Below are 27,994 nucleotides of genomic sequence, written 5' to 3'. Positions count from 1 at the left end.
ACTGCCCTCTCTATCAACGAGCACGCAGAATTTACCTCCAACGTCGTCTCCGTTCTACTACTCTCTCTTTACCTTCCCTTCTTGCTGATGGACCCTCCTTTAATCTTTACTCTCTCATTGACTTCTTAACAACGACTGATTTACTTCACAAACTCTGATGATACCTTTTGCACTCCCCTCAGCCCTTTCTACCTCAATCTCTTGCTGCTCTCTACCCTTTCACCATCCACTGCCCCGCTGGTCTCCATAACCTATTACTCATCCATCTCCCTTTTGCCACCTGATGCCCTCGCTTCCTTCCTGCCCTGCAGCGCTGTATAGCCCTTGTGGTTTAGTGCTTCTTTTTTGTTATAATAATAATCTTATAGTGTGGACTGTATGAAAATTAAAGGAAACAATCACTAGAAAGGATTAATGGGAACACTAATACATGCAAACAGGTTAAGAATTTTTTTAATTGACACGAGGCACATATGTATCAAAAGTTTGATGGTTAAGAAATTTATATTACTACTTACCATTTATATTGTAGATGGATCACCCCACAACACCTAACAGATAGAATCCTACTGGCCAGCGAGATCCACATGGAAGGACTAATGGTGTACATACTGGATGTGTTGCATGGCGACCCCTCATTATTCCTACTATTTTCACATAATTCTGGAGGCCCTGTACATTCTCTGTCCCTATTCTTCAAAAGGCCAATTCTTCAATTATGACCTCGATGATTCTTCATTACTAGATGATTTTCTGCACAACCAGTGTTAACACATTAATCCACTAAGACGTCCTTCTGTATCACTCGGCACCAGCTCCTTCACACCATATTTCTCGAAGGTTCAAATCAACACCACAGTTTAATACACAATTATATTGTTCATATTTACATATACTGAATTTAGGAAAATTGAAAAATTTTCCACAAACCCTTCAACAATTACAATTACATTATTAATAAACATACAGTTTTAATATTGAATCTCAACATGTCGAGAACTTCCTTATAAATTAGAAACATACAGTCTTCACTTTTTTTCACCAGATGAAGATAAAAAATATATATACAGTGGAGCCTCTGGTCACGACCATAATTAATTCCAAAACTCTGGTCGTGACCCGATTTTGTGATGACCCAAACCTAATTTCCCTATTGGACTGCACGTAAATACAATTAATCCATTCTAGACCACTACGAACTGTGTGTAAATATTGTTTTATTAAGATGTGTAAGCACAAACATTGTTAATTATACCATAGAATGTACAATGTAATAGTAAACTAAATGTTAAAACCTTGAATAACACTGAGAAAACCTTGAACAACAGAGGAAACTAACATTGTACGAGTCCTTTCTAGACTCCTACGAACCGTTCGCTGTAACAGTTTTTTTAAGTGTTTTAAGACACTTCTAATGGCTGAGAAGTGAACTCAGTTATTTATCGTTTGATTTCTTTCATTTTTGGTGTACGTTAAGAAGCATCTTTCCATCATACATTGCCCAAGGTTCATTAAGATAGCCCAACAAACAACTGAAGAAAAAATATATTTACCCAAAATCATATATGGCAAGCCCTAGCTGGGTACTGGTACTGACCTCCTGATAAAACACTGCTAATCCGAATTCATCACTGTCATAATTACTGTAATTTATGAATAACTTGATTGCAAAATAATCAACGAAAACGAGCGAGCATCGAAAAAAAAATCGAGAAAATAAGTCACTGACTTTTTTTTAGGTTATCCCAGGTTCTCTACACATATGCTGCTATGGATGATAATCTATGTAACTGTATTTGTGTATACCTTAATAAACCTAATTAGTTTTATGGTACATTACGAGTGTAATGTACCATACCACACTGTACTGCACTACGTTTTTTCTAATAAAAGTACTCAGGCGGGTATAAGAGGATGGTACTTTATCCCTTATCCTCGAGTTCACAGTGAATGAACGTTCGTCTAAGAGTAGAACAAAGCGAGGGTCTTTGTCATGTGTACACAAAAACAACAAGAAGTGGGGAAAATTGGGGCTTGCAAAAAAAGTGGTGCGGAATATGAAAATTGGCACGGCTGTGTTTGTTCGGCACCCGATTATGTGTTCATGACCAGATACAAAAATTTGGCGAATTTTTTGGTCGTGAACCAATCTGTTCATGTTCGGAAGCGTTCGTGACCAGAGGTTCCACTGTAATTTTAATTCATGTTAGCTTTATATTATAAAATATGACTGCACAATGTTAATATACTGAGTAAAGCATATGACAAAAGTCTTGAAGAAAGATTAGTTTGTGAATTTTTTAAACCATCTAATTAAAAAAAATATTAGGTTCACTTGAAAGTTTTTTCCCAAGACACCAGATGAAAAAGTTCTTCAATTTTTTTAATAAAGATTAATTCACTCTAATAATTTAATATCGAAACATTCTTCTATGCATCAAGATAAGTTGATATGTTAATTATTTAAAAAATAAACTTGTTTCAAAAGTTTACATATCTTCGGTAAACACTTTTAAACTGTAAGAGAGTCATTCATAGGTAAACTAAAATATATATACAGTGGTACCTGTTTAGAGCTTCATTTTTATTATAATAATAATACAGTGGTACCTCGGGACACGAACACCTCAAAACTCGAACAATTTTGTAAGTGTATTTATGTAAGTGTTTTTGTAAGTGTATTTTTAGGGAATCTGAAACGGACTAATCTAATTTACATTATTCCTTATGGGAACAAATTCGTTTGGTATCAGCGCTCGAACATCCTTCTGGAACGAATTAAGTTGGTATCTGGAGGTACCACTTATACAGAAAACAGTAGATAATGATCACTGTCTGCTGGAGCGACTGAATATATCCATAACTCTACTTAACAGCAAACTAATAACACAAGCATATTTCCACACATATGACTGAAGACTGACAGAATAAGAATAACTTAAATATGTACCCTGAGGAAGACAGCTAGCAAAAATTATGTAGATTAATGAAACACCTGAGCAACATTTGATAGTTTCCCCAAAAAAAGTTACGCCAGTTCATAGTTTGTTTAGTCCACTGAAGAAAACGGTGAAATATGAGGAGTTTGAGGTAATCAGTCCTTCAGACGTTGCTTACAGACGTTGCTAGTAATAAGATCAACACCATGCCCAGCCCTTCAAGGGTAGGGTAGGTGCCTGAACCCGAGCCTTTAGCTCATAAGACTCTCATTCCCATTAGCCCCCTTGGGGTGGGGATGGCAGACCAGAGAGGCCTAGCTTGTGGCTAGGCCTGGGGACAGTTGGTCCCAAAGATGAGGAGGTACTTGTGCCTCCTCCCATGGGAGACTTACGTCTCAGACACTCCCTAAAGAGGGAGCCAAGGCCGGGCCACCACTTGGAAAAGGCCCGGGCCGGGAGAATACCGGCTAATCTTTAATAATAATAATAATAGTGTCATAATTATCAACTGATCAGTTTTCTAAATAATTTATTCAAAACAGTTATGCAGATTTAATATATTATAATCTTAATTTTGCTATAAAAATAATTCAGAACTTGAAGATTTTAACCTGGATTTGTTTTTCGCTTTATTTCATTATTAGTCGTCTCTTACTAAAGTAGGTTGAATCAGAGGAATCACAGTCACCATCATTCATTCAATAACTCTCTTGTCAGAGTTGTTTACTTCTAAGGTTGAGTAAACCAAAGAAGAAAACACTCATCATCACTCAATGAACAGTTGTCTCGCCTGAATTGTTTACCACCAAGGTAGGGTAGTAACTGGAGGCCCGCGGCCTGGTGGCAAAAGATCCCACTTCACACGGTGAGTGGCATCTGGGTTCGATTCCCGGCTAGGGTTGAAACATTGGGCGTGTTTCCTTACAGTAGTTGTCTATGTTCACACATCAGTAAATTGGGTACCTGGATGTTAGTGGACTGGTGTGGGTCGCATCCTGGGACAAAACTGACCTTATTTGCCTGAAATACTCTGCATAACAAGTGGCTTTCTATATGGCAGTATGTCAGTTATGGTCTGTTTACTTTGTACATGTACTTGTAGAACAGTAATGGTTATCACTATGACCATAATTTTTAAAGGGGTGGACCTGTAAGCCAGCAGAAGGCCTCGGTCAGATGACCAAAAGCTCCAATGGCGGGTCATTATCTGACTAAGACCCGCGTCAGGAAACACTTGCCCTGTTTCCTGATAAACCTTACCTAATCTAATGTACTTGTAGAAATAAAGATATTAACGATTTTTTTTTCGTTCCAGAAGTCTGTTCGAGTGCTGGTTCCGAACGAATTTGTTCCCATAAGGAACAATGTAAATCAGATTAATCCATTTCAGACCCCCAAAAATACACTTACAAAAGCACTTACATAATTTCACTTACATAACTGTTCGAGTTTTGAGGTGTTCATATCCCGAGGTACCACTTATTATTGTTATTATTACTCATCATCATCCATTCAATAACTGTCCTGGTAGAAGTGTTTATCACAGGTACGGAGACCCAAAGGAATCACACAATCCAGTACTCATTTAATAACTGTCTTATCAGACGTAATCATATATCAGAATTCAAATGACACTCCGAGTAACAGCATCCCTATTCATCCTTCAGTGTACAGTCACTGTAACATCCATCTTCATCCATCCTTCAGAGAGCAGTCATTTCTTACCTTCATCCATCTATCAGAGTGCAAGCATCGCACTGCCCACATTCACCTCTCCTATATCCACTCATCCTGTGGAAAATACTGTATATTTTCCTAAAATACAGTGTATTTTGTATGTAAATTGATGGAATATATTGCAAGTAATAAAAATTAATTTGTATATAAATAAAGAACCAGCGAGAGTCATGAGCGTCACTGGGGAAAGGGGGGGTCGCCATTGTTTTGAACTGGGCAAGAGAAAGTTAATGGAAATCGGAAGAATTTTCGTCACTCTAGAGGTTAAATTGTGTTTAAAACCTCTCAAATAGGAGCCAAAATTGTTGGATTTGCAGTCCTGCAGAACATGAGAGTTAGGCGACTGGACAGGACTCCATAATTAGATGGAAACGGGATAAAATTACCCCAGTTGAGTGATGTCTATATTTATGTTGAAATTCTGGACAGCATTTTCTTCATATTTTAGGCAGAGAGTTTGTGTATGACACACCAAGTAATCTCCAGACAAATTAGTGAGTGTTATTATTATAAATTCTCCTTCAATGTATATGTAGTCATTTATTAAATTTAACATACAGTCCACATATTTATATTAATGTTGTACAATAATTCCTGGTGATGTATATTTCATTTGAAATTAATATAGGTCCAGAGTGACTTGTGGAGATATAAGTGGAGTATCGAAGGAGGACATTTTTTGCGACCTAGGATGTCCTAAAATTCCTACATGTCTCTGTAACCTTGATAAAGAATAATTATCTTTTTTACTTTTTATAAAATTACTAGTATGTATCTAATGAGATTCATGCAGGTAATTTTAATTTTCCATACATCCTTCAGAGGACAAGTACGGTACTTTCCATCTTCATTCATCCTTCAGAGTGCCAGTATTTTTATTTTCCATTTCCACCAACTGTACGAGTGCAAGCACTGCACCTTCATCCGTCCCTCAGAGTGTAGATACTCTTCTTCCCATCTACACCAATTAATTATTTATATTAGAATCACTGAACCTTCCATTGACATCCCTTCTTCAGAGTGCACCAACTTATCACCTATTTTTTATTAGTACAGGTACTGTACTTCCTACCTCCACCCCTTCTTCAGACTACAGGTACTGTACTTCCTACCTCCACCCCTTCTTCAGACTACAGGTACTGTACTTCCTACCTCCACCCCTTCTTCAGACTACAGGTACTGTACTTCCTACCTCCACCCCTTCTTCAGACTACAGGTACTGTACTTCCTACCTCCACCCCTTCTTCAGACTACAGGCACTGTACTTCCTACCTCCACCCCTTCTTCAGACTACAGGTACTGTACTTCCTACCTCCACCCCTTCTTCAGACTACAGGCACTGTACTTCCTACCTCCACCCCTTCTTCAGACTACAGGTACTGTACTTCCTACCTCCACCCCTTCTTCAGACTACAGGCACTGTACTTCCTACCTCCACCCCTTCTTCAGACTACAGGTACTGTACTTCCTACCTCCACCCCTTCTTCAGACTACAGGCACTGTACTTCCTACCTCCACCCCTTCTTCAGACTACAGGTACTGTACTTCCTACCTCCACCCCTTCTTCAGACTACAGGCACTGTACTTCCTACCTCCACCCCTTCTTCAGACTACAGGCACTGTACTTCCTACCTCCACCCCTTCTTCAGACTACAGGCACTGTACTTCCTACCTCCACCCCTTCTTCAGACTACAGGCACTGTACTTCCTACCTCCACCCCTTCTTAAGACTACAGGCACTGTACTTCCTACCTCCACCCCTTCTTCAGACTACAGGCACTGTACTTCCTACCTCCACCCCTTCTTCAGACTACAGGCACTGTACTTCCTACCTCCACCCCTTCTTCAGACTACAGGCACTGTACTTCCTACCTCCACCCCTTCTTCAGACTACAGGCACTGTACTTCCTACCTCCACCCCTTCTTAAGACTACAGGTACTGTACTTCCTACCTCCACCCCTTCTTCAGACTACAGGCACTGTACTTCCTACCTCCACCCCTTCTTCAGACTACAGGCACTGTACTTCCTACCTCCACCCCTTCTTCAGACTACAGGCACTGTACTTCTAACCTCTAACCCTCCTTCAGCTTATTCACTCAGTACTTTCCACCTCCACCCATCCTACAGAGTGCAGGTACTCTACTTCACACCTCCACCCATCCTTCAGAGTGCAGGTACTCTACTTCACACCTCCACCCATCCTTCAGAGTGCAGGTACTCTACTTCACACCTCCACCCATCCTTCAGAGTGCAGGTACTCTACTTCACACCTCCACCCATCGTTCAGAGTGCAGGTACTCTACTTCACACCTCCACCCATCCTTCAGAGTGCAGGTACTCTACTTAACACCTCCACCCATCCTTCAGAGTGCAGGTACTCTACTTAACGCCTCCACCCATCCTTCAGAGTGCAGGTACTCTACTTAACACCTCCACCCATCCTTCAGAGTGCAGGTACTCTACATAACACCTCCATCCATCCTTCAGAGTGCAGGTACTCTACTTAACACCTCCACCCATCCTTCAGAGTGCAGGTATTCTACTTAACACCTCCATCCATCCTTCAGAGTGCAGGTACTCTACTTAACACCTCCATCCATCCTTCAGAGTGCAGGTACTCTACATAACACCTCCATCCATCCTTCAGAGTGCAGGTACTCTACTTAACACCTCCACCCATCCTTCAGAGTGCAGGTACTCTACTTAACACCTCCACCCATCCTTCAGAGTGCTGGTACTCTACATAACACCTCCATCCATCCTTCAGAGTGCAGGTACTCTACTTAACACCTCCATCCATCCTTCAGAGTGCAGGTACTCTACTTAACACCTCCATCCATCCTTCAGAGTGCAGGTACTCTACTTAACACCTCCACCCATCCTTCAGAGTGCAGGTACTCCACTTCACACCTCCACCCATCCTTCAGAGTGCAGGTACTCTACTTAACACCTCCACCCATCCTTCAGAGTGCAGGTACTCTACTTAACACCTCCACCCATCCTTCAGAGTGCAGGTACTCTACTTAACACCTCCACCCATCCTTCATCATTGCTACCATACTTACACTTCAACAAAACGTCAACTCCCCAATAAAACACCTGTGTCATCTCACTTCGACCTAGCATGTTAAAATATTCAATGTAATAATAAAATAGTTTACCTCACCTAATCAACATGAACTAAAATCGTTTTCTTTACATTTTTTTAAAAGGCATTTATTTTCTCAAATCTAGAAATATTTAAGTTACCCAATAAAGACCTATTTTTTTTTTTTTTGGGGGGGGGGGGAAGGGTGATTGTCCTACTTTCTTCGTGCTCTCATATACAAGCCAATAAAACCTAATAAATGGAAACATATATAGAGCAATGAGAGCAGTGCGAAGTCATAAGAAAGGTGTGATGTATGGAAGGAATATTCTTCAATGACTTGTTGACCAGTGCTGATGCAAGGAACTCCAGGAGGCATTTCACATGCTGTAAAATGTACAGTAATTAATAATTATTAAGAGATGACGGGAAGGAGCCTGGAGACGACCCAGGCCAACACTGAGTTAACACAACAGTAACACTGAGTTATGTTAACACAACAGTAACACTGAGTTATGTTAACACAACAGTAACACTGAGTTATGTTAACACAACAGTAACACTGAGTTATGTTAACACAACAGTAACACTGAGTTATGTTAACACAACAGTAACACTGAGTTATGTTAACACAACAGTAACACTGACTTATGTTAACACAACACAAGAGTAACACTGAGTTATGTTAACAAAACACAACAGTAACACTGAGTTATGTTAACACAACAGTAACACTGAGTTATGTTAACACAACAGTAACACTGAGTTATGTTAACACAACAGTAACACTGAGTTATGTTAACACAACAGTAACACTGAGTTATGTTAACACAACAGTAACACTGAGTTATGTTAACACAACAGTAACACTGAGTTATGTTAACACAACAGTAACACTGACTTATGTTAACACAACACAAGAGTAACACTGAGTTATGTTAACACAACAGTAACACTGAGTTATGTTAACACAACAGTAACACTGAGTTATGTTAACACAACAGTAACACTGAGTTATGTTAACACAACAGTAACACTGAGTTATGTTAACACAACAGTAACACTGAGTTATGTTAACACAACAGTAACACTGAGTTATGTTAACACAACAGTAACACTGAGTTATGTTAACACAACAGTAACACTGAGTTATGTTAACACAACAGTAACACTGAGTTATGTTAACACAACAGTAACACTGAGTTATGTTAACACAACAGTAACACTGACTTATGTTAACACAACACAACAGTAACACTGAGTTATGTTAACACAACACAACAGTAACACTGAGTTATGTTAACACAACACAACAGTAACACTGAGTTACGTTAACACAACAGTAACACTGAGTTATGTTAACACAACAGTAACACTGAGTTATGTTAACACAACAGTAACACTGAGTTATGTTAACACAACAGTAACACTGAGTTATGTTAACACAACAGTAACACTGAGTTATGTTAACACAACAGTAACACTGAGTTATGTTAACACAACAGTAACACTGAGTTATATTAACACAACAGTAACACTGAGTTATGTTAACACAACACAACAGTAACACTGAGTTATGTTAACACAACACAACAGTAACACTGAGTTATGTTAACACAACAGTAACACTGAGTTATGTTAACACAACAGTAACACTGAGTTATGTTAACACAACAGTAACACTGAGTTAAGTTAACACAGCAGTAACACTGAGTTATGTTAACACAAGCAACACAACAGTAACACTGAGTTATGTTAACACAACACAACAGTAACACTGAGTTATGTCAACACTACACAACAGTAACACTGAGTTATGTTAACACAACACAACAGTAACACTGAGTTATGTCAACACAACACAACAGTAACACTGAGTTATGTTAACACAACACAACAGTAACACTGAGTTATGTTAACACAACACAACAGTAACACTGAGTTATGTCAACACAACACAACAGTAACACTGAGTTATGTTAACACAACACAACAGTAACACTGAGTTATGTTAACACAACACAACAGTAACACTGAGTTATGTCAACACAACACAACAGTAACACTGAGTTATGTCAACACAAAAGTAATACTACTCTTATTATTATTTTACGAAAAATAACACAATGATTCGAACATTTCTGTGTCATGACTCACTGACTCAAGAATCTTGTTATTGTTCAAGGTTCAAGCCCCAACCTTCTGTTATTTATTTCAATAACATTTTGATCTGATGCTAAATAATGCAAACTGTTTTAAGGTTGATTTACCATAGATTAGAACTTGGATACTAAGTTCATACCCAAACTTGACCGACCTTGCATACTGAGCCTAACATGTAAGTTGTGCTAGTGAGAGGCTCGTGGGGAAGATTATCCTGATCCGTGTTCTAAGATAATGATACCCCCTCACCAGTGTTCTGAGATAATGATACCCCTCACCAGTGTTCTAAGATAATGATACCCCCTCACCAGTGTTCTAAGATAATGATACCCCCTCACCAGTGTTCTGAGATAATGATACCCCTCACCAGTGTTCTGAGATAATGACACCCCCTCACCAGTGTTCTAAGATAATGATACCCCTCACCAGTGTTCTAAGATAATGATACCCCTCACCAGTGTTCTAAGATAATAACACCCCTCACCAGTGTTCTAAGATAATTATACCCCTCACCAGTGTTCTAAGATAATGATACCCATCACCAGTGTTCTAGGATAATGATACCCCTCACCAGTGTTCTAAGATAATGATACCCCTCACCAGTGTTCTAAGATAATGATACCCCTCACCAGTGTTCTAAGATAATGATACCCCCTCACCAGTGTTCTAAGATAATGATACCCCTCACCAGTGTTCTAAGATAATGATACACCCTCACCAGTGTTCTAAGATAATGATACCCCCTCACCAGTGTTCTAAGATAATGATACACCCTCACCAGTGTTCTAAGATAATGATACACCCTCACCAGTGTTCTAAGATAATGATACCCCCTCACCAGTGTTCTAAGATAATGATACCCCTCACCAGTGTTCTAAGATAATGATACACCCTCACCAGTGTTCTAAGATAATGATACACCCTCACCAGTGTTCTAAGATAATGATACCCCTCACCAGTGTTCTAGGATAATGATACACCCTCACCAGTGTTCTAAGATAATGATACCCCCTCACCAGTGTTCTAAAATAATGATACCCCCTCACCAGTCTTCTAAGATAATGATACCCCCTCACCAGTGTTCTAAGATAATGATACCCCCTCACCAGTGTTCTAAGATAATGATACCCCTCACCAGTGTTCTAAGATAATGATACACCCTCACCAGTGTTCTAAGATAATGATACCCCTAACCAGTGTTCTAAGATAATGATACACCCTCACCAGTGTTCTAAGATAATGATACCCCTCACCAGTGTTCTAAGATAATGATACCCCTCACCAGTGTTCTAAGATAATAATACCCCTCACCAGTGTTCTAAGATAATTATACCCCTCACCAGTGTTCTAAGATAATGATACCCCTCACCAGTGTTCTAAGATAATGATACCCCTCACCAGTGCTCTAAGATAATGATACCCCTCACCAGTGTTCTAAGATAATGATACCCCTCACCAGTGTTCTAAGATAATGATACACCCTCACCAGTGTTCTAAGATAATGATACCCCTCACCAGTGTTCTAAGATAATGATACACCCTCACCAGTGTTCTAAGATAATGATACCCCCTCACCAGTGTTCTAAGATAATGATACACCCTCACCAGTGTTCTAAGATAATGATACACCCTCACCAGTGTTCTAAGATAATGATACCCCCTCACCAGTGTTCTAAGATAATGATACCCCTCACCAGTGTTCTAAGATAATGATACACCCTCAACAGTGTTCTAAGATAATGATACACCCTCACCAGTGTTCTAAGATAATGATACCCCTCACCAGTGTTCTAAGATAATGATACACCCTCACCAGTGTTCTAAGATAATGATACCCCTCACCAGTGTTCTAAGATAATGATACACCCTCACCAGTGTTCTAAGATAATGATACCCCTCACCAGTGTTCTAAGATAATGATACCCCCTCACCAGTGTTCTAAGATAATGATACCCTCTCACCAGTGTTCTAAGATAATGATACCCCTCACCAGTGTTCTAAGATAATGATACCCCTCACCAGTGTTCTAAGATAATGATACCCCTCACCAGTGTTCTAAGATAATGATACCCCTCACCAGTGTTCTAAGATAATGATACCCCCTCACCAGTGTTCTAAGATAATGATACCCCTCACCAGTGTTCTAAGATAATGATACCCCCTCACCAGTGTTCTAAGATAATGATACCCCTCACCAGTGTTCTAAGATAATGATACCCCTCACCAGTGTTCTAAGATAATGATACCTCTCACCAGTGTTCTAAGATAATGATACCCCTCACCAGTGTTCTAAGATAATGATACCCCCTCACCAGTGTTCTAAGATAATGATACCCCTCACCAGTGTTCTAAGATAATGATACACCCTCACCAGTGTTCTAAGATAATGATACCCCTCACCAGTGTTCTAAGATAATGATACCCCCTCACCAGTGTTCTAAGATAATGATACCCCTCACCAGTGTTCTAAGATAATGATACCCCTCACAAGTGTTCTAAGATAATGATACCCCTCACCAGTGTCTAAGATAATGATACCCCTCACCAGTGTTCTAAGATAATGATACCCCTCACCAGTGTTCTAAGATAATGATACAACTCACCAGTGTTCTAAGATAATGATACCCCCTCACCAGTGTTCTAAGATAATGATACCCCTCACCAGTGTTCTAAGATAATGATACCCCTCACCAGTGTTCTAAGATAATGATACCCCTCACCAGTGTTCTAAGATAATGATACCCCTCACCAGTGTTCTAAGATAATGATACCCCTCACCAGTGTTCTAAGATAATGATATCCCTCACCAGTGTTCTAAGATAATAATAACCCCTCACCAGTGTTCTAAGATAATGATACCCCTCACCAGTGTTCTAAGATAATGATACCCCTCACCAGTGTTCTAAGATAATTATACCCCTCACCAGTGTTCTAAGATAATGATACCCCTCACCAGTGTTTTAAGATAATGATACCACTCACCAGTGTTCTAAGATAATGATACCCCTCAACAGTGTTCTAAGATAATAATACCCCTCACCAGTGTTCTAAGATAATTATACCCCTCACCAGTGTTCTAAGATAATGATACCCCTCACCAGTGTTCTAAGATAATAATACCCCTCACCAGTGTTCTAAGATAATTATACCCCTCACCAGTGTTCTAAGATAATGATACCCCTCACCAGTGTTCTAAGATAATGATACCCCTCACCAGTGTTCTAAGATAATGATACCCCTCACCAGTGTTCTAAGATAATGATACCCCTCACCAGTGTTCTAAGATAATGATACCCCCTCACCAGTGTTCTAAGATAATGATACCCCTCACCAGTGTTCTAAGATAATGATACACCCTCACCAGTGTTCTAAGATAATGATACCCCCTCACCAGTGTTATAAGATAATGATACACCCTCACCAGTGTTCTAAGATAATGATACACCCTCACCAGTGTTCTAAGATAATGATACCCCCTCACCAGTGTTCTAAGATAATGATACCCCTCACCAGTGTTCTAAGATAATGATACACCCTCACCAGTGTTCAAAGATAATGATACACCCTCACCAGTGTTCTAAGATAATGATACCCCTCACCAGTGTTCTAAGATAATGATACACCCTCACCAGTGTTCTAAGATAATGATACCCCCTCACCAGTGTTCTAAGATAATGATACCCCCTCACCAGTGTTCTAAGATAATGATACCCCCTCACCAGTGTTCTAAGATAATGATACCCCCTCACCAGTGTTCTAAGATAATGATACCCATCACCAGTGTTCTAAGATAATGATACACCCTCACCAGTGTTCTAAGATAATGATACCCCTCACCAGTGTTCTAAGATAATGATACACCCTCACCAGTGTTCTAAGATAATGATACCCCTCACCAGTGTTCTAAGATAATGATACACCCTCACCAGTGTTCTAAGATAATGATACCCCTCACCAGTGTTCTAAGATAATGATACACCCTCACCAGTGTTCTAAGATAATGATACCCCCTCACCAGTGTTCTAAGATAATGATACCCCCTCACCAGTGTTCTAAGATAATGATACCCCCTCACCAGTGTTCTAAGATAATGATACCCATCACCAGTGTTCTAAGATAATGATACACCCTCACCAGTGTTCTAAGATAATGATGCCCCTCACCAGTGTTCTAAGATAATGATACACCCTCACCAGTGTTCTAAGATAATGATACCCCACACTAGTGTTCTAAGATAATGATACACTCTCACCAGTGTTCTAAGATAATGATACCCCTCACCAGTGTTCTAAGATAATGATACACCCTCACCAGTGTTCTAAGATAATGATACCCCCTCACTAGTGTTCTAAGATAATGATACCCCCTCAACAGTGTTCTAAGATAATGATACCCCTCACCAGTGTTCTAAGATAAGGATACCCCTCACCAGTGTTCTAAGATAATGATACCCCTCACCAGTGTTCTAAGATAATGATACCCCCTCACCAGTGTTCTAAGATAATGATACCCCTCACCAGTGTTCTAAGATAATGATACCCCTCACCAGTGTTCTAAAATAATGATACCCCTCACCAGTGTTCTAAGATAATGATACCCCTCACCAGTGTTCTAAGAAAATGATACCCCCTCACCAGTGTTCTAAGATAATGATACCCCCTCACCAGTGTTCTAAGATAATGATACACCCTCACCAGTGTTCTAAGATAATGATACCCCTCACCAGTGTTCTAAGATAATGATACCCCCTCACCAGTGTTCTAAGATAATGATACCCCTCACCAGTGTTCTAAGATAATGATACCCCTCACCAGTGTTCTAAGATAATGATACCCCTCACCAGTGTTCTAAGATAATGATAGTGTTCTAAGATAATGATACCCCTCACCAGTGTTCTAAGATAATGATAGTGTTCCCCTCACCAGTGTTCTAAGATAATGATACCCCTCACCAGTGTTCTAAGATAATGATACCCCTCACCAGTGTTCTAAGATAATGATACCCCTCACTAGTGTTCTAAGATAATGACCCCTCACGAGTGTTCTAAGATAATGATACCCCTCACCAGTGTTCTAAGATAATGATACACCCTCACCAGTGTTCTAAGATAATGATACCAGTGTTCTAAGATAATGATACCCCTCACCAGTGTTCTAAGATAATGATACCCCTCACCAGTGTTCTAAGATAATGATACCCCTCACCAGTGTTCTAAGATAATGATACCCCCTCACCAGTGTTCTAAGATAATGATACCCCTCACCAGTGTTCTAAGATAATGATACACCCTCACCAGTGTTCTAAGATAATGATACCCCTCACCAGTGTTCTAAGATAATGATACACCCTCACCAGTGTTCTAAGATAATGATACCCCTCACCAGTGTTCTAAGATAATGATACCCCCTCACCAGTGTTCTAAGATAATGATACCCCTCACCAGTGTTCTAAGATAATGATACCCCTCACCAGTGTTCTAAGATAATGATACCCCTCACCAGTGTTCTAAGATAATGATACCCCTCACCAGTGTTCTAAGATAATGATACCCCTCACCAGTGTTCTAAGATAATGATACCCCTCACCAGTGTTCTAAGATAATGATACCCCTCACCAGTGTTCTAAGATAATGATACCCCTCACCAGTGTTCTAAGATAATGATACCCCTCACCAGTGTTCTAAGATAATGATACCCCTCACCAGTGTTCTAAGATAATGATACCCCTCACCAGTGTTCTAAGATAATGATACCCCTCACCAGTGTTCTAAGATAATGATACCCCTCACCAGTGTTCTAAGATAATGATACCCCTCACCAGTGTTCTAAGATAATGATACCCCTCACCAGTGTTCTAAGATAATGATACCCCTCACCAGTGTTCTAAGATAATGATACCCCTCACCAGTGTTCTAAGATAATGATACCCCTCACCAGTGTTCTAAGATAATGATACCCCTCACCAGTGTTCTAAGATAATGATACCCCTCACCAGTGTTCTAAGATAATGATACCCCTCACCAGTGTTCTAAGATAATGATACCCCTCACCAGTGTTCTAAGATAATGATACCCCTCACCAGTGTTCTAAGATAATGATACCCCTCACCAGTGTTCTAAGATAATGATACCCCTCACCAGTGTTCTAAGATAATGATACCCCTCACCAGTGTTCTAAGATAATGATACCCCTCACCAGTGTTCTAAGATAATGATACCCCTCACCAGTGTTCTAAGATAATGATACCCCTCACCAGTGTTCTAAGATAATGATACCCCTCACCAGTGTTCTAAGATAATGATACCCCTCACCAGTGTTCTAAGATAATGATACCCCTCACCAGTGTTCTAAGATAATGATACCCCTCACCAGTGTTCTAAGATAATGATACCCCTCACCAGTGTTCTAAGATAATGATACCCCTCACCAGTGTTCTAAGATAATGATACCCCTCACCAGTGTTCTAAGATAATGATACCCCTCACCTAAGATAAGTCACCAGTGTTCTAAGATACTGATACCCCTCACCAGTGTTCTAAGATAATGATACCCCTCACCAGTGTTCTAAGATAATGATACCCCTCACCAGTGTTCTAAGATAATGATACCCCTCACCAGTGTTCTAAGATAATGATACCCCTCACCAGTGTTCTAAGATAATGATACCCCTCACCAGTGTTCTAAGATAATGATACCCCTCACCAGTGTTCTAAGATAATGATACCCCTCACCAGTGTTCTAAGATAATGATACTAAGATAATAATACCCTCACCAGTGTTCTAAGATAATGATACCCCTCACCAGTGTTCTAAGATAATGATACCCCTCACCAGTGTTCTAAGATAATGATACCACCAGTGTTCTAAGATAATGATACCCCTCACCAGTGTTCTAAGATAATGATACCCCTCACCAGTGTTCTAAGATAATGATACCCCTCACCAGTGTTCTAAGATAATGATACCCCTCACCAGTCTTCTAAGATAATGATACCCCCTCACCAGTGTTCTAAGATAATGATACCCCTCACCAGTGTTCTAAGATAATGATACCCCTCACCAGTGTTCTAAGATAATGATACCCCTCACCAGTGTTCTAAGATAATGATACCCCTCACCAGTGTTCTAAGATAATGATACCCCTCACCAGTGTTCTAAGATAATGATACCCCCTCACCAGTGTTCTAAGATAATGATACCCCTCACCAGTGTTCTAAGATAATGATACCCCTCACCAGTGTTCTAAGATAATGATACCCCTCACCAGTGTTATAAGAGAATGATATACCCCTCACCAGTGTTCTAAGATAATGATACCCCTCACCAGTGTTCTAAGATAATGATACCCCTCACCAGTGTTCTAAGATAATGATACCCCTCACCAGTGTTCTAAGATAATGATACCCCTCACCAGTGTTCTAAGATAATGATACCCCTCACCAGTGTTCTAAGATAATGATACCCCTCACCAGTGTTCTAAGATAATGATACCCCTCACCAGTGTTCTAAGATAATGATACCCCTCACCAGTGTTCTAAGATAATGATACCCATCTCCAGTGTTGTAAGATAATGATACCCCTCACCAGTGTTCTAATGATCACCAGTGTTCTAAGATAATGATACCCCTCAACAGTGTTCTAAGATAATGATACCCCTCACCAGTGTTCTAAGATAATGATACCCCTCACCAGTGTTCTAAGATAATGATACCCCTCACCAGTGTTCTAAGATAATGATACCCCTCACCAGTGTTCTAAGATAATAATACCCCTCACCAGTGTTCTAAGAAAATGATACCCCCTCACCAGTGTTCTAAGATAATGATACCCCTCACCAGTGTTCTAAGATAATGATACCCCTCACCAGTGTTCTAAGATAATGATACCCCTCACCAGTGTTCTAAGATAATGATACCCCTCACCAGTGTTCTAAGATAATGATACCCCTCACCAGTGTTCTAAGATAATGATACCCCTCACCAGTGTTCTAAGATAATGATACCCCTCACCAGTGTTCTAAGATAATGATACCCCTCACCAGTGTTCTAAGATAATGATACCCCTCACCAGTGTTCTAAGATACCATGTTCTAAGATAATACCCCTCACCAGTGTTCTATTATAATTATACCCCTCACCAGTGTTCTAAGATAATGATACCCCTCACCAGTGTTCTAAGATAATGATACACCCTCACCAGTGTTCTAAGATAATGATACCCCTCACCAGTGTTCTAAGATAATGATACCCCCTCACCAGTGTTCTAAGATAATGATACCCCCTCACCAGTGTTCTAAGATAATGATACCCCTCACCAGTGTTCTAAGATAATGATACCCCTCACCAGTGTTCTAAGATAATGATACCCCTCACCAGTGTTCTAAGATAATGATACCCCTCACCAGTGTTCTAAGATAATGATACCCCCTCACCAGTGTTCTAAGATAATGATACCCCCTCACCAGTGTTCTAAGATAATGATACCCCTCACCAGTGTTCTAAGATAATGATACCCCTCACCAGTGTTCTAAGATAATGATACCCCTCACCAGTGTTCTAAGATAATGATACCCCTCACCAGTGTTCTAAGATAATGATACCCCTCACCAGTGTTCTAAGATAATGATACCCCTCACCAGTGTTCTAAGATAATGATACTAACATAATGATACCCCCTCACCAGTGTTCTAAGATAATGATACCCCTCACCAGTGTGTTCTAAGATAATGATACCCCTCACCAGTGTTCTAAGATAATGATACCCCCTCACCAGTGTTCTAAGATAATGATAGTGTTCTAAGATAATGATACCCCTCACCAGTGTTCTAAGATAATGATACCCCTCACCAGTGTTCTAAGATAATGATACCCCTCACCAGTGTTCTAAGATAATGATACCCCTCACCAGTGTTCTAAGATAATGATACCCCTCACCAGTGTTCTAAGATAATGATACCCCTCACCAGTGTTCTAAGATAATGATACCCCTCACCAGTGTTCTAAGATAATGATACCCCTCACCAGTGTTCTAAGATAATGATACCCCTCACCAGTGTTCTAAGATAATGATACCCCTCACCAGTGTTCTAAGATAATGATACCCCTCACCAGTGTTCTAAGATAATGATACCCCTCACCAGTGTTCTAAGATAATGATACCCCTCACCAGTGTTCTAAGATAATGATACCCCTCACCAGTGTTCTAAGATAATGATACCCCTCACCAGTGTTCTAAGATAATGATACCCCTCACCAGTGTTCTAAGATAATGATACCCCTCACCAGTGTTCTAAGATAATGATACCCCTCACCAGTGTTCTAAGATAATGATACCCCTCACCAGTGTTCTAAGATAATGATACCCCTCACCAGTGTTCTAAGATAATGATACACCCTCACCAGTGTTCTAAGATAATGATACCCCTCACCAGTGTTCTAAGATAATGATACCCCTCACCAGTGTTCTAAGATAATGATACCCCTCACAAGTGTTCTAAGATAATGATACCCCTCACCAGTGTTCTAAGATAATGATACCCCTCACCAGTGTTCTAAGATAATGATACCCCTCACCAGTGTTCTAAGATAATGATACCCCCACACCAGTGTTCTAAGATAATGATACCCCTCACCAGTGTTCTAAGATAATGATACCCCTCACCAGTGTTCTAAGATAATGATACCAGTGTTCCCCTCACCAGTGTTCTAAGATAATGATACCCCCTCACCAGTGTTCTAAGATAATGATACCCCTCACCAGTTCTCTAAGATAATGATACCCCCTCACCAGTGTTCTAAGATAATGATACCCCTCACCAGTGTTCTAAGATAATGATACCCCCTCACCAGTGTTCTAAGATAATGATACCCCTCACAAGTGTTCTAAGATAATGATATGTTTTCCCCCCTCACCAGTGTTCTAAGATAATGATACCCCCTCACCAGTGTTCTAAGATAATGATACCCCTCACCAGTGTTCTAAGATAATGATACCCCCCTCAATAAGATAACCCCTCACCAGTGTTCTAAGATAATGATACCCCTCACCAGTGTTCTAAGATAATGATACCCCCCTACCCCTCACCAGTGTTCTAAGATAATGATACCCCTCACCAGTGTTCTAAGATAATGATACCCCTCACCAGTGTTCTAAGATAATGATCACCAGTGTTCTAAGATAATGATACCCCTCACCAGTGTTCTAAGATAATGATACCCCTCACCAGTGTTCTAAGATAATGATAGTGTTCTAAGATAATGATACCCCTCACCAGTGTTCTAAGATACCAGTGTTCTGATACCCCTCACCAGTGTTCCCCCTCACCAGTGTTCTAAGATAATGATACCCCCTCACCAGTGTTCTAAGATAATGATACCCCTCACCAGTGTTCTAAGATAATGATACCCCTCACCAGTGTTCTAAGGTAATAATACCCCCTCACCAGTGTTCTAAGATAATGATACCCCTCACCAGTGTTCTAAGATAATGATACCCCTCACCAGTGTTCTAAGATAATGATACCCCCTCACCAGTGTTCTAAGATAATGATACCCCTCACCAGTGTTCTAAGATAATGATACCCCTCACCAGTGTTCTAAGATAATGATACCCCCTCACCAGTGTTCTAAGATAATGATACCCCTCACCAGTGTTCTAAGATAATGATACCCCTCACCAGTGTTCTAAGATAATGATACCCCCTCACCAGTGTTCTAAGATAATGATACCCCCCTCACCAGTGTTCTAAGATAATGATACCCCTCACAAGTGTTCTAAGATAATGATACCCCTCACCAGTGTTCTAAGATAATGATACCCCTCACCAGTGTTCTAAGATAATGATACCCCTCACCAGTGTTCTAAGATAATGATACCCCTCACCAGTGTTCTAAGATAATGATACCCCTCACCAGTGTTCTAAGATAATGATACCCCCTCACCAGTGTTCTAAGATAATGATACCCCTCACCAGTGTTCTAAGATAATGATACCCCTCACCAGTGTTCTAAGATAATGATACCCCTCACCAGTGTTCTAAGATAATGATACCCCTCACCAGTGTTCTAAGATAATGATACCCCCTCACAAGTGTTTCAAGATAATGATACCCCCTCACCAGTGTTCTAAGATAATGATACCCCTCACCAGTGTTCTAAGATAATGATACCCCTCACCAGTGTTCTAAGATAATGATACCCCCTCACCAGTGTTCTAAGATAATGATACCCCTCACCAGTTTTCTAAGATAATGATACCCCCTCACCAGTGTTCTAAGATAATGATACCCCTCACCAGTGTTCTAAGATAATGATACCCCTCACCAGTGTTCTAAGATAATGATACCCCTCACCAGTGTTCTAAGATAATGATACCCCTCACCAGTGTTCTAAGATAATGATACCCCTCACCAGTGTTCTAAGATAATGATACCCCTCACCAGTGTTCTAAGATAATAATACCCCTCACCAGTGTTCTAAGATAATGATACCCCCTCACCAGTGTTCTAAGATAATGATACCCCTCACCAGTGTTCTAAGATAATGATACCCCTCACCAGTGTTCTAAGATAATGATACCCCTCACCAGTGTTCTAAGATAATGATACCCCTCACCAGTGTTCTAAGATAATGATACCCCTCACCAGTGTTCTAAGATAATGATACCCCTCACCAGTGTTCTAAGATAATGATACCCCTCACCAGTGTTCTAAGATAATGATACCCCTCACCAGTGTTCTAAGATAATGATACCCCTCACCAGTGTTCTAAGATAATGATACCCCTCACCAGTGTTCTAAGATAATGATACCCCTCACCAGTGTTCTAAGATAATGATACCCCCTCACCAGTGTTCTAAGATAATGATACCCCTCACCAGTGTTCTAAGATAATGATACCCCTCACCAGTGTTCTAAGATAATGATACCCCTCACCAGTGTTCTAAGATAATGATAGTGTTCTAAGATAATGATACCCCTCACCAGTGTTCTAAGATAATGATACCCCTCACCAGTGTTCTAAGATAATGATATCACCAGTGTTCTAAGATAATACACTCTCACCACACCCTCACCAGTGTTCTAAGATAATGTGTTCTAAGATAATGATACCCCCTCACCAGTGTTCTAAGATAATGATACCCCTCACCAGTGTTCTAAGATAATGATACCCCTCACCAGTGTTCTAAGATAATGATACCCCTCACCAGTGTTCTAAGATAATGATACCCCTCACCAGTGTTCTAAGATAATGATACCCCTCACCAGTGTTCTAAGATAATGATACCCCTCACCAGTGTTCTAAGATAATGATACCCCTCACCAGTGTTCTAAGATAATGATACCCCTCACCAGTGTTCTAAGATAATGATACCCCTCACCAGTGTTCTAAGATAATGATACCCCCTCACCAGTGTTCTAAGATAATGATACCCCTCACCAGTGTTCTAAGATAATGATACACCCTCACCAGTGTTCTAAGATAATGATACCCCTCACCAGTGTTCTAAGATAATGATACACCAGTGTTCTCACCAGTGTTCTAAGATAATGATACCCCTCACCAGTGTTCTAAGATAATGATACCCCTCACCAGTGTTCTAAGATAATGATACAACTCACCAGTGTTCTAAGATAATAATACCCCTCACCAGTGTTCTAAGATAATGATACCCCTCACAAGTGTTCTAAGATAATGATACCCCCTCACCAGTGTTCTAAGATAATGATACCCCTCACCAGTGTTCTAAGATAATGATCACCCGTTTTCTATGATAATGATACCCCTCACCAGTGTTCTAAGATAATGATACCCCCTCACCAGTGTTCTAAGATAATGATACCCCTCACCAGTGTTCTAAGATAATGATACCCCTCACCAGTGTTCTAAGATAATGATACCCCTCACCAGTGTTCTAAGATAATGATACCCCTCACCAGTGTTCTAAGATAATGATACCCCCTCACCAGTGTTCTAAGATAATGATACCCCCTCACCAGTGTTCTAAGATAATGATACCCCTCACCAGTGTTCTAAGATAATGATACCCCTCACCAGTGTTCTAAGATAATGATACCCCTCACCAGTGTTCTAAGATAATGATACCCCTCACCAGTGTTCTAAGATAATGATACCCCTCACCAGTGTTCTAAGATAATGATACCCCTCACCAGTGTTCTAAGATAATGATACCCCTCACCAGTGTTCTAAGATAATGATACCCCTCACCAGTGTTCTAAGATAATGATACCCCTCACCAGTGTTCTAAGATAATGATACCCCCTCACCAGTGTTCTAAGATAATGATACCCCTCACCAGTGTTCTAAGATAATGATACCCCTCACCAGTGTTCTAAGATAATGATACCCCTCACCAGTGTTCTAAGATAATGATACCTCTCACCAGTGTTCTAAGATAATGATACCCCTCACCAGTGTTCTAAGATAATGATACCCCTGTGTTCTAAGATAATGATACCCCTCACCAGTGTTCTAAGATAATGATACCCCTCACCAGTGTTCTAAGATAATGATACCCCTCACCAGTGTTCTAAGATAATGATACCCCTCACCAGTGTTCTAAGATAATGATACCCCCTCACCAGTGTTCTAAGATAATGATACCCCTCACCAGTGTTCTAAGATAATGATACCCCTCACCAGTGTTCTAAGATAATGATACCCCTCACCAGTGTTCTAAGATAATGATACCCCTCACCAGTGTTCTAAGATAATGATACCCCTCACCATTGTTCTAAGATAATGATACCCCTCACCAGTGTTCTAAGATAATGATACCCCTCACCAGTGTTCTAAGATAATGATACCCCTCACCAGTGTTCTAAGATAATGATACCCCTCACCAGTGTTCTAAGATAATGATACCCCTCACCAGTGTTCTAAGATAATGATACCCCTCACCAGTGTTCTAAGATAATGATACCCCTCACCAGTGTTCTAAGATAATGATACCCCTCACCAGTGTTCTAAGATAATGATACCCCTCACCAGTGTTCTAAGATAATGATACCCCTCACCAGTGTTCTAAGATAATGATACCCCTCACCAGTGTTCTAAGATAATGATACCCCTCACCAGTGTTCTAAGATAATGATAGTGTTCCCCCTCACCAGTGTTCTAAGATAATGATACCCCTCACCAGTGTTCTAAGATAATGATACCCCTCCCTCACCAGTGTTCTAAGATAATGATACCCCTCACCAGTGTTCTAAGATAATGATACCCCCTCACCAGTGTTCTAAGATAATGATACCCCTCACCAGTGTTCTAAGATAATGATACCCCTCACCAGTGTTCTAAGATAATGATACCCCTCACTAGTGTTCTAAGATAATGATACCCCTCACCAGTGTTCTAAGATAATGATACCCCTCACCAGTGTTCTAAGATAATGATACCCCTCACCAGTGTTCTAAGATAATGATACCCCTCACCAGTGTTCTAAGATAATGATACCCCTCACCAGTGTTCTAAGATAATGATACCCCCTCACCAGTGTTCTAAGATAATGATACCCCTCACCAGTGTTCTAAGATAATGATACCCCTCACCAGTGTTCTAAGATAATGATACCCCTCACCAGTGTTCTAAGATAATGATACCCCTCACCAGTGTTCTAAGATAATGATACCCCTCACCAGTGTTCTAAGATAATGATACCCCTCACCAGTGTTCTAAGATAATGATACCCCTCACCAGTGTTCTAAGATAATGATACCCCTCACCAGTGTTCTAAGATAATGATACCCCTCACCAGTGTTCTAAGATAATGATACCCCTCACCAGTGTTCTAAGATAATGATACCCCTCACCAGTGTTCTAAGATAATGATACCCCTCACCAGTGTTCTAAGATAATGATACCCCTCACCAGTGTTCTAAGATAATGATACCCCTCACCAGTGTTCTAAGATAATGATACCCCTCACCAGTGTTCTAAGATAATGATACCCCTCAACAGTGTTTTAAGATAATGATACCCCTCACCAGTGTTCTAAGATAATGATACCCCTCACCAGTGTTCTAAGATAATGATATCACCAGTGTTCTAAGATAATGATACCCCTCACCAGTGTTCTAAGATAATGATACCCCTCACCAGTGTTCTAAGATAATGATACCCCTCACCAGTGTTCTAAGATAATGATACCCCTCCCTAAGATAATGATACCCCTCACCAGTGTTCTAAGATAATGATACCCCTCACCAGTGTTCTAAGATAATCATACCCCTCACCAGTGTTCTAAGATAATGATACCCCCTCCCAGTGTTCACCAGTGTTCTAAGATAATGATACCCCTCACCAGTGTTCTAAGATAATGATACCCCTCACCAGTGTTCTAAGATAATGATACCCCTCACCAGTGTTCTAAGATAATGATACCCCTCACCAGTGTTCTAAGATAATGATACCCCTCACCAGTGTTCTAAGATAATGATACCCCTCACCAGTGTTCTAAGATAATTATACCCCTCACCAGTGTTCTAAGATAATGATACCCCTCACCAGTGTTCTAAGATAATGATACCCCTCACCAGTGTTCTAAGATAATGATACCCCTCACCAGTGTTCTAAGATAATGATACCCCCTCACCAGTGTTCTAAGATAATGATACCCCTCACCAGTGTTCTAAGATAATGATACACCCTCACCAGTGTTCTAAGATAATGATACACCCTACCCCTCACCAGTGTTCTAAGATAATGATACCCCTCACCATATGATACCCCCGCACCAGTGTTCTAAGATAATGATACCCCTCACCAGTGTTCTAAGATAATGATACCCCTCACCAGTGTTCTAAGATAATGATACCCCTAACCAGTGTTCTAAGATAATGATCCCTCACCAGTGTTCTAAGATAATGATACCCCTCACCAGTGTTCTAAGATAATGATACCCCTCACCAGTGTTCTAAGATAATGATACCCCTCACCAGTGTTCTAAGATAATGATACCCCTCACCAGTGTTCTAAGATAATGATACCCCTCACCAGTGTTCTAAGATAATGATACCCCCTACCAGTGTTCTAAGATAATGATACCCCTCACCAGTGTTCTAAGATAATGATACACCCTCACCAGTGTTCTAAGATAATGATACCCCCTCACCAGTGTTCTAAGATAATGATACACCCTCACCAGTGTTCTAAGATGATGATACCCCTCACCAGTGTTCTAAGATAATGATACCCCCCCCAGTGTTCACCAGTGTTCTAAGATAATGATACCCCTCACCAGTGTTCTAAGATAATGATACCCCTCACCAGTGTTCTAAGATAATGATACCCCTCACCAGTGTTCTAAGATAATGATACCCCTCACCAGTGTTCTAAGATAATGATACCCCTCACCAGTGTTCTAAGATAATGATACCCCTCACCAGTGTTCTAAGATAATGATACCCCTCACCAGTGTTCTAAGATAATGATACCCCTCACCAGTGTTCTAAGATAATGATACCCCTCACCAGTGTTCTAAGATAATGATACCCCTCACCAGTGTTCTAAGATAATGATACCCCTCACCAGTGTTCTAAGATAATGATACCCCTCACCAGTGTTCTAAGATAATGATACCCCTCACCAGTGTTCTAAGATAATGATACCCCTCACCAGTGTTCTAAGATAATGATACCCCTCACCAGTGTTCTAAGATAATGATACCCCTCACCAGTGTTCTAAGATAATGATACCCCTCACCAGTTTTCTAAGATAATGATACCCCTCACCAGTGTTCTAAGATAATGATACCCCTCACCAGTGTTCTAAGATAATGATACCCCTCACCAGTGTTCTAAGATAATGATACCCCTCACCAGTGTTCTAAGATAATGATACCCCTCACCAGTGTTCTAAGATAATGATACCCCTCACCAGTGTTCTAAGATAATGATACCCCTCACCAGTGTTCTAAGATAATGATACCCCTCACCAGTGTTCTAAGATAATGATACCCCTCACCAGTGTTCTAAGATAATGATACCCCTCACCAGTGTTCTAAGATAATGATACCCCTCACCAGTGTTCTAAGATAATGATACCCCTCACCAGTGTTCTAAGATAATGATACCCCTCACCAGTGTTCTAAGATAATGATACCCCTCACCAGTGTTCTAAGATAATGATACCCCCTCACCAGTGTTCTAAGATAATGATACCCCTCACCAGTGTTCTAAGATAATGATACCCCCTCACCAGTGTTCTAAGATAATGATACCCCCTCACCAGTGTTCTAAGATAATGATACCCCTCACCAGTGTTCTAAGATAATGATACCCCTCACCAGTGTTCTAAGATAATGATACCCCTCACCAGTGTTCTAAGATAATGATACCCCTCACCAGTGTTCTAAGATAATGATACCCCTCACCAGTGTTCTAAGATAATGATACCCCTCACCAGTGTTCTAAGATAATGATACCCCCTCACCAGTGTTCTAAGATAATGATACCCCTCACCAGTGTTCTAAGATAATGATACCCCTCACCAGTGTTCTAAGATAATGATACCCCTCACCAGTGTTCTAAGATAATGATACCCCCCCTCACCAGTGTTCTAAGATAATGATACCCCTCACCAGTGTTCTAAGATAATGATACCCCTCACCAGTGTTCTAAGATAATGATATCACCAGTGTTCCCCTCACCAGTGTTCTAAGATAATGATACCCCTCACCAGTGTTCTAAGATAATGATACCCCTCACCAGTGTTCTAAGATAATGATACCCCTCACCAGTGTTCTAAGATAATGATACCCCTCACCAGTGTTCTAAGATAATGATACCCCTCACCAGTGTTCTAAGATAATGATATAGTGTTCTAAGATAATGATACCCCTCACCAGTGTTCTAAGATAATGATACCCCTCACCAGTGTTCTAAGATAATGATACCCCTCACCAGTGTTCTAAGATAATGATACCCCTCACCAGTGTTCTAAGATAATGATACCCCTCACCAGTGTTCTAAGATAATGATAACCCACACCCGTGTTCTAAGATAATGATACCAGTGTTCCCCTGACCAGTGTTCTAAGATAATGATA

The 27,994-nt window shown here is 40.4% G+C and overlaps 1 protein-coding gene across 4 annotated transcripts in view; it reads right to left on the bottom strand.

Moving 5' to 3' along the window:
• Positions 1-443: 443 nt before the first annotated feature.
• Positions 444-27,994, bottom strand: part of LOC128696231 (protein scarlet-like) — a 351,307-nt gene continuing 323,756 nt past the window's right edge. For 3 of the 4 annotated variants that reach the window (XM_070092551.1, XM_070092552.1, XM_070092550.1), the window contains one exon: positions 444-8,153. In XM_070092551.1, coding sequence (XP_069948652.1) covers positions 7,981-8,153 — 173 coding nt within the window. In that variant the 3' untranslated portion in view covers positions 444-7,980. The remainder of the gene's footprint in view (positions 8,154-27,994) is intronic. The other variant, XR_011392936.1, reaches the window with a different exon arrangement.

Source organism: Cherax quadricarinatus, chromosome 39 (assembly GCF_038502225.1).
Source record: "Cherax quadricarinatus isolate ZL_2023a chromosome 39, ASM3850222v1, whole genome shotgun sequence".
Classification (NCBI taxonomy): domain Eukaryota; kingdom Metazoa; phylum Arthropoda; class Malacostraca; order Decapoda; family Parastacidae; genus Cherax; species Cherax quadricarinatus.
This window is presented reverse-complemented; position numbering and strand designations above follow the sequence as displayed.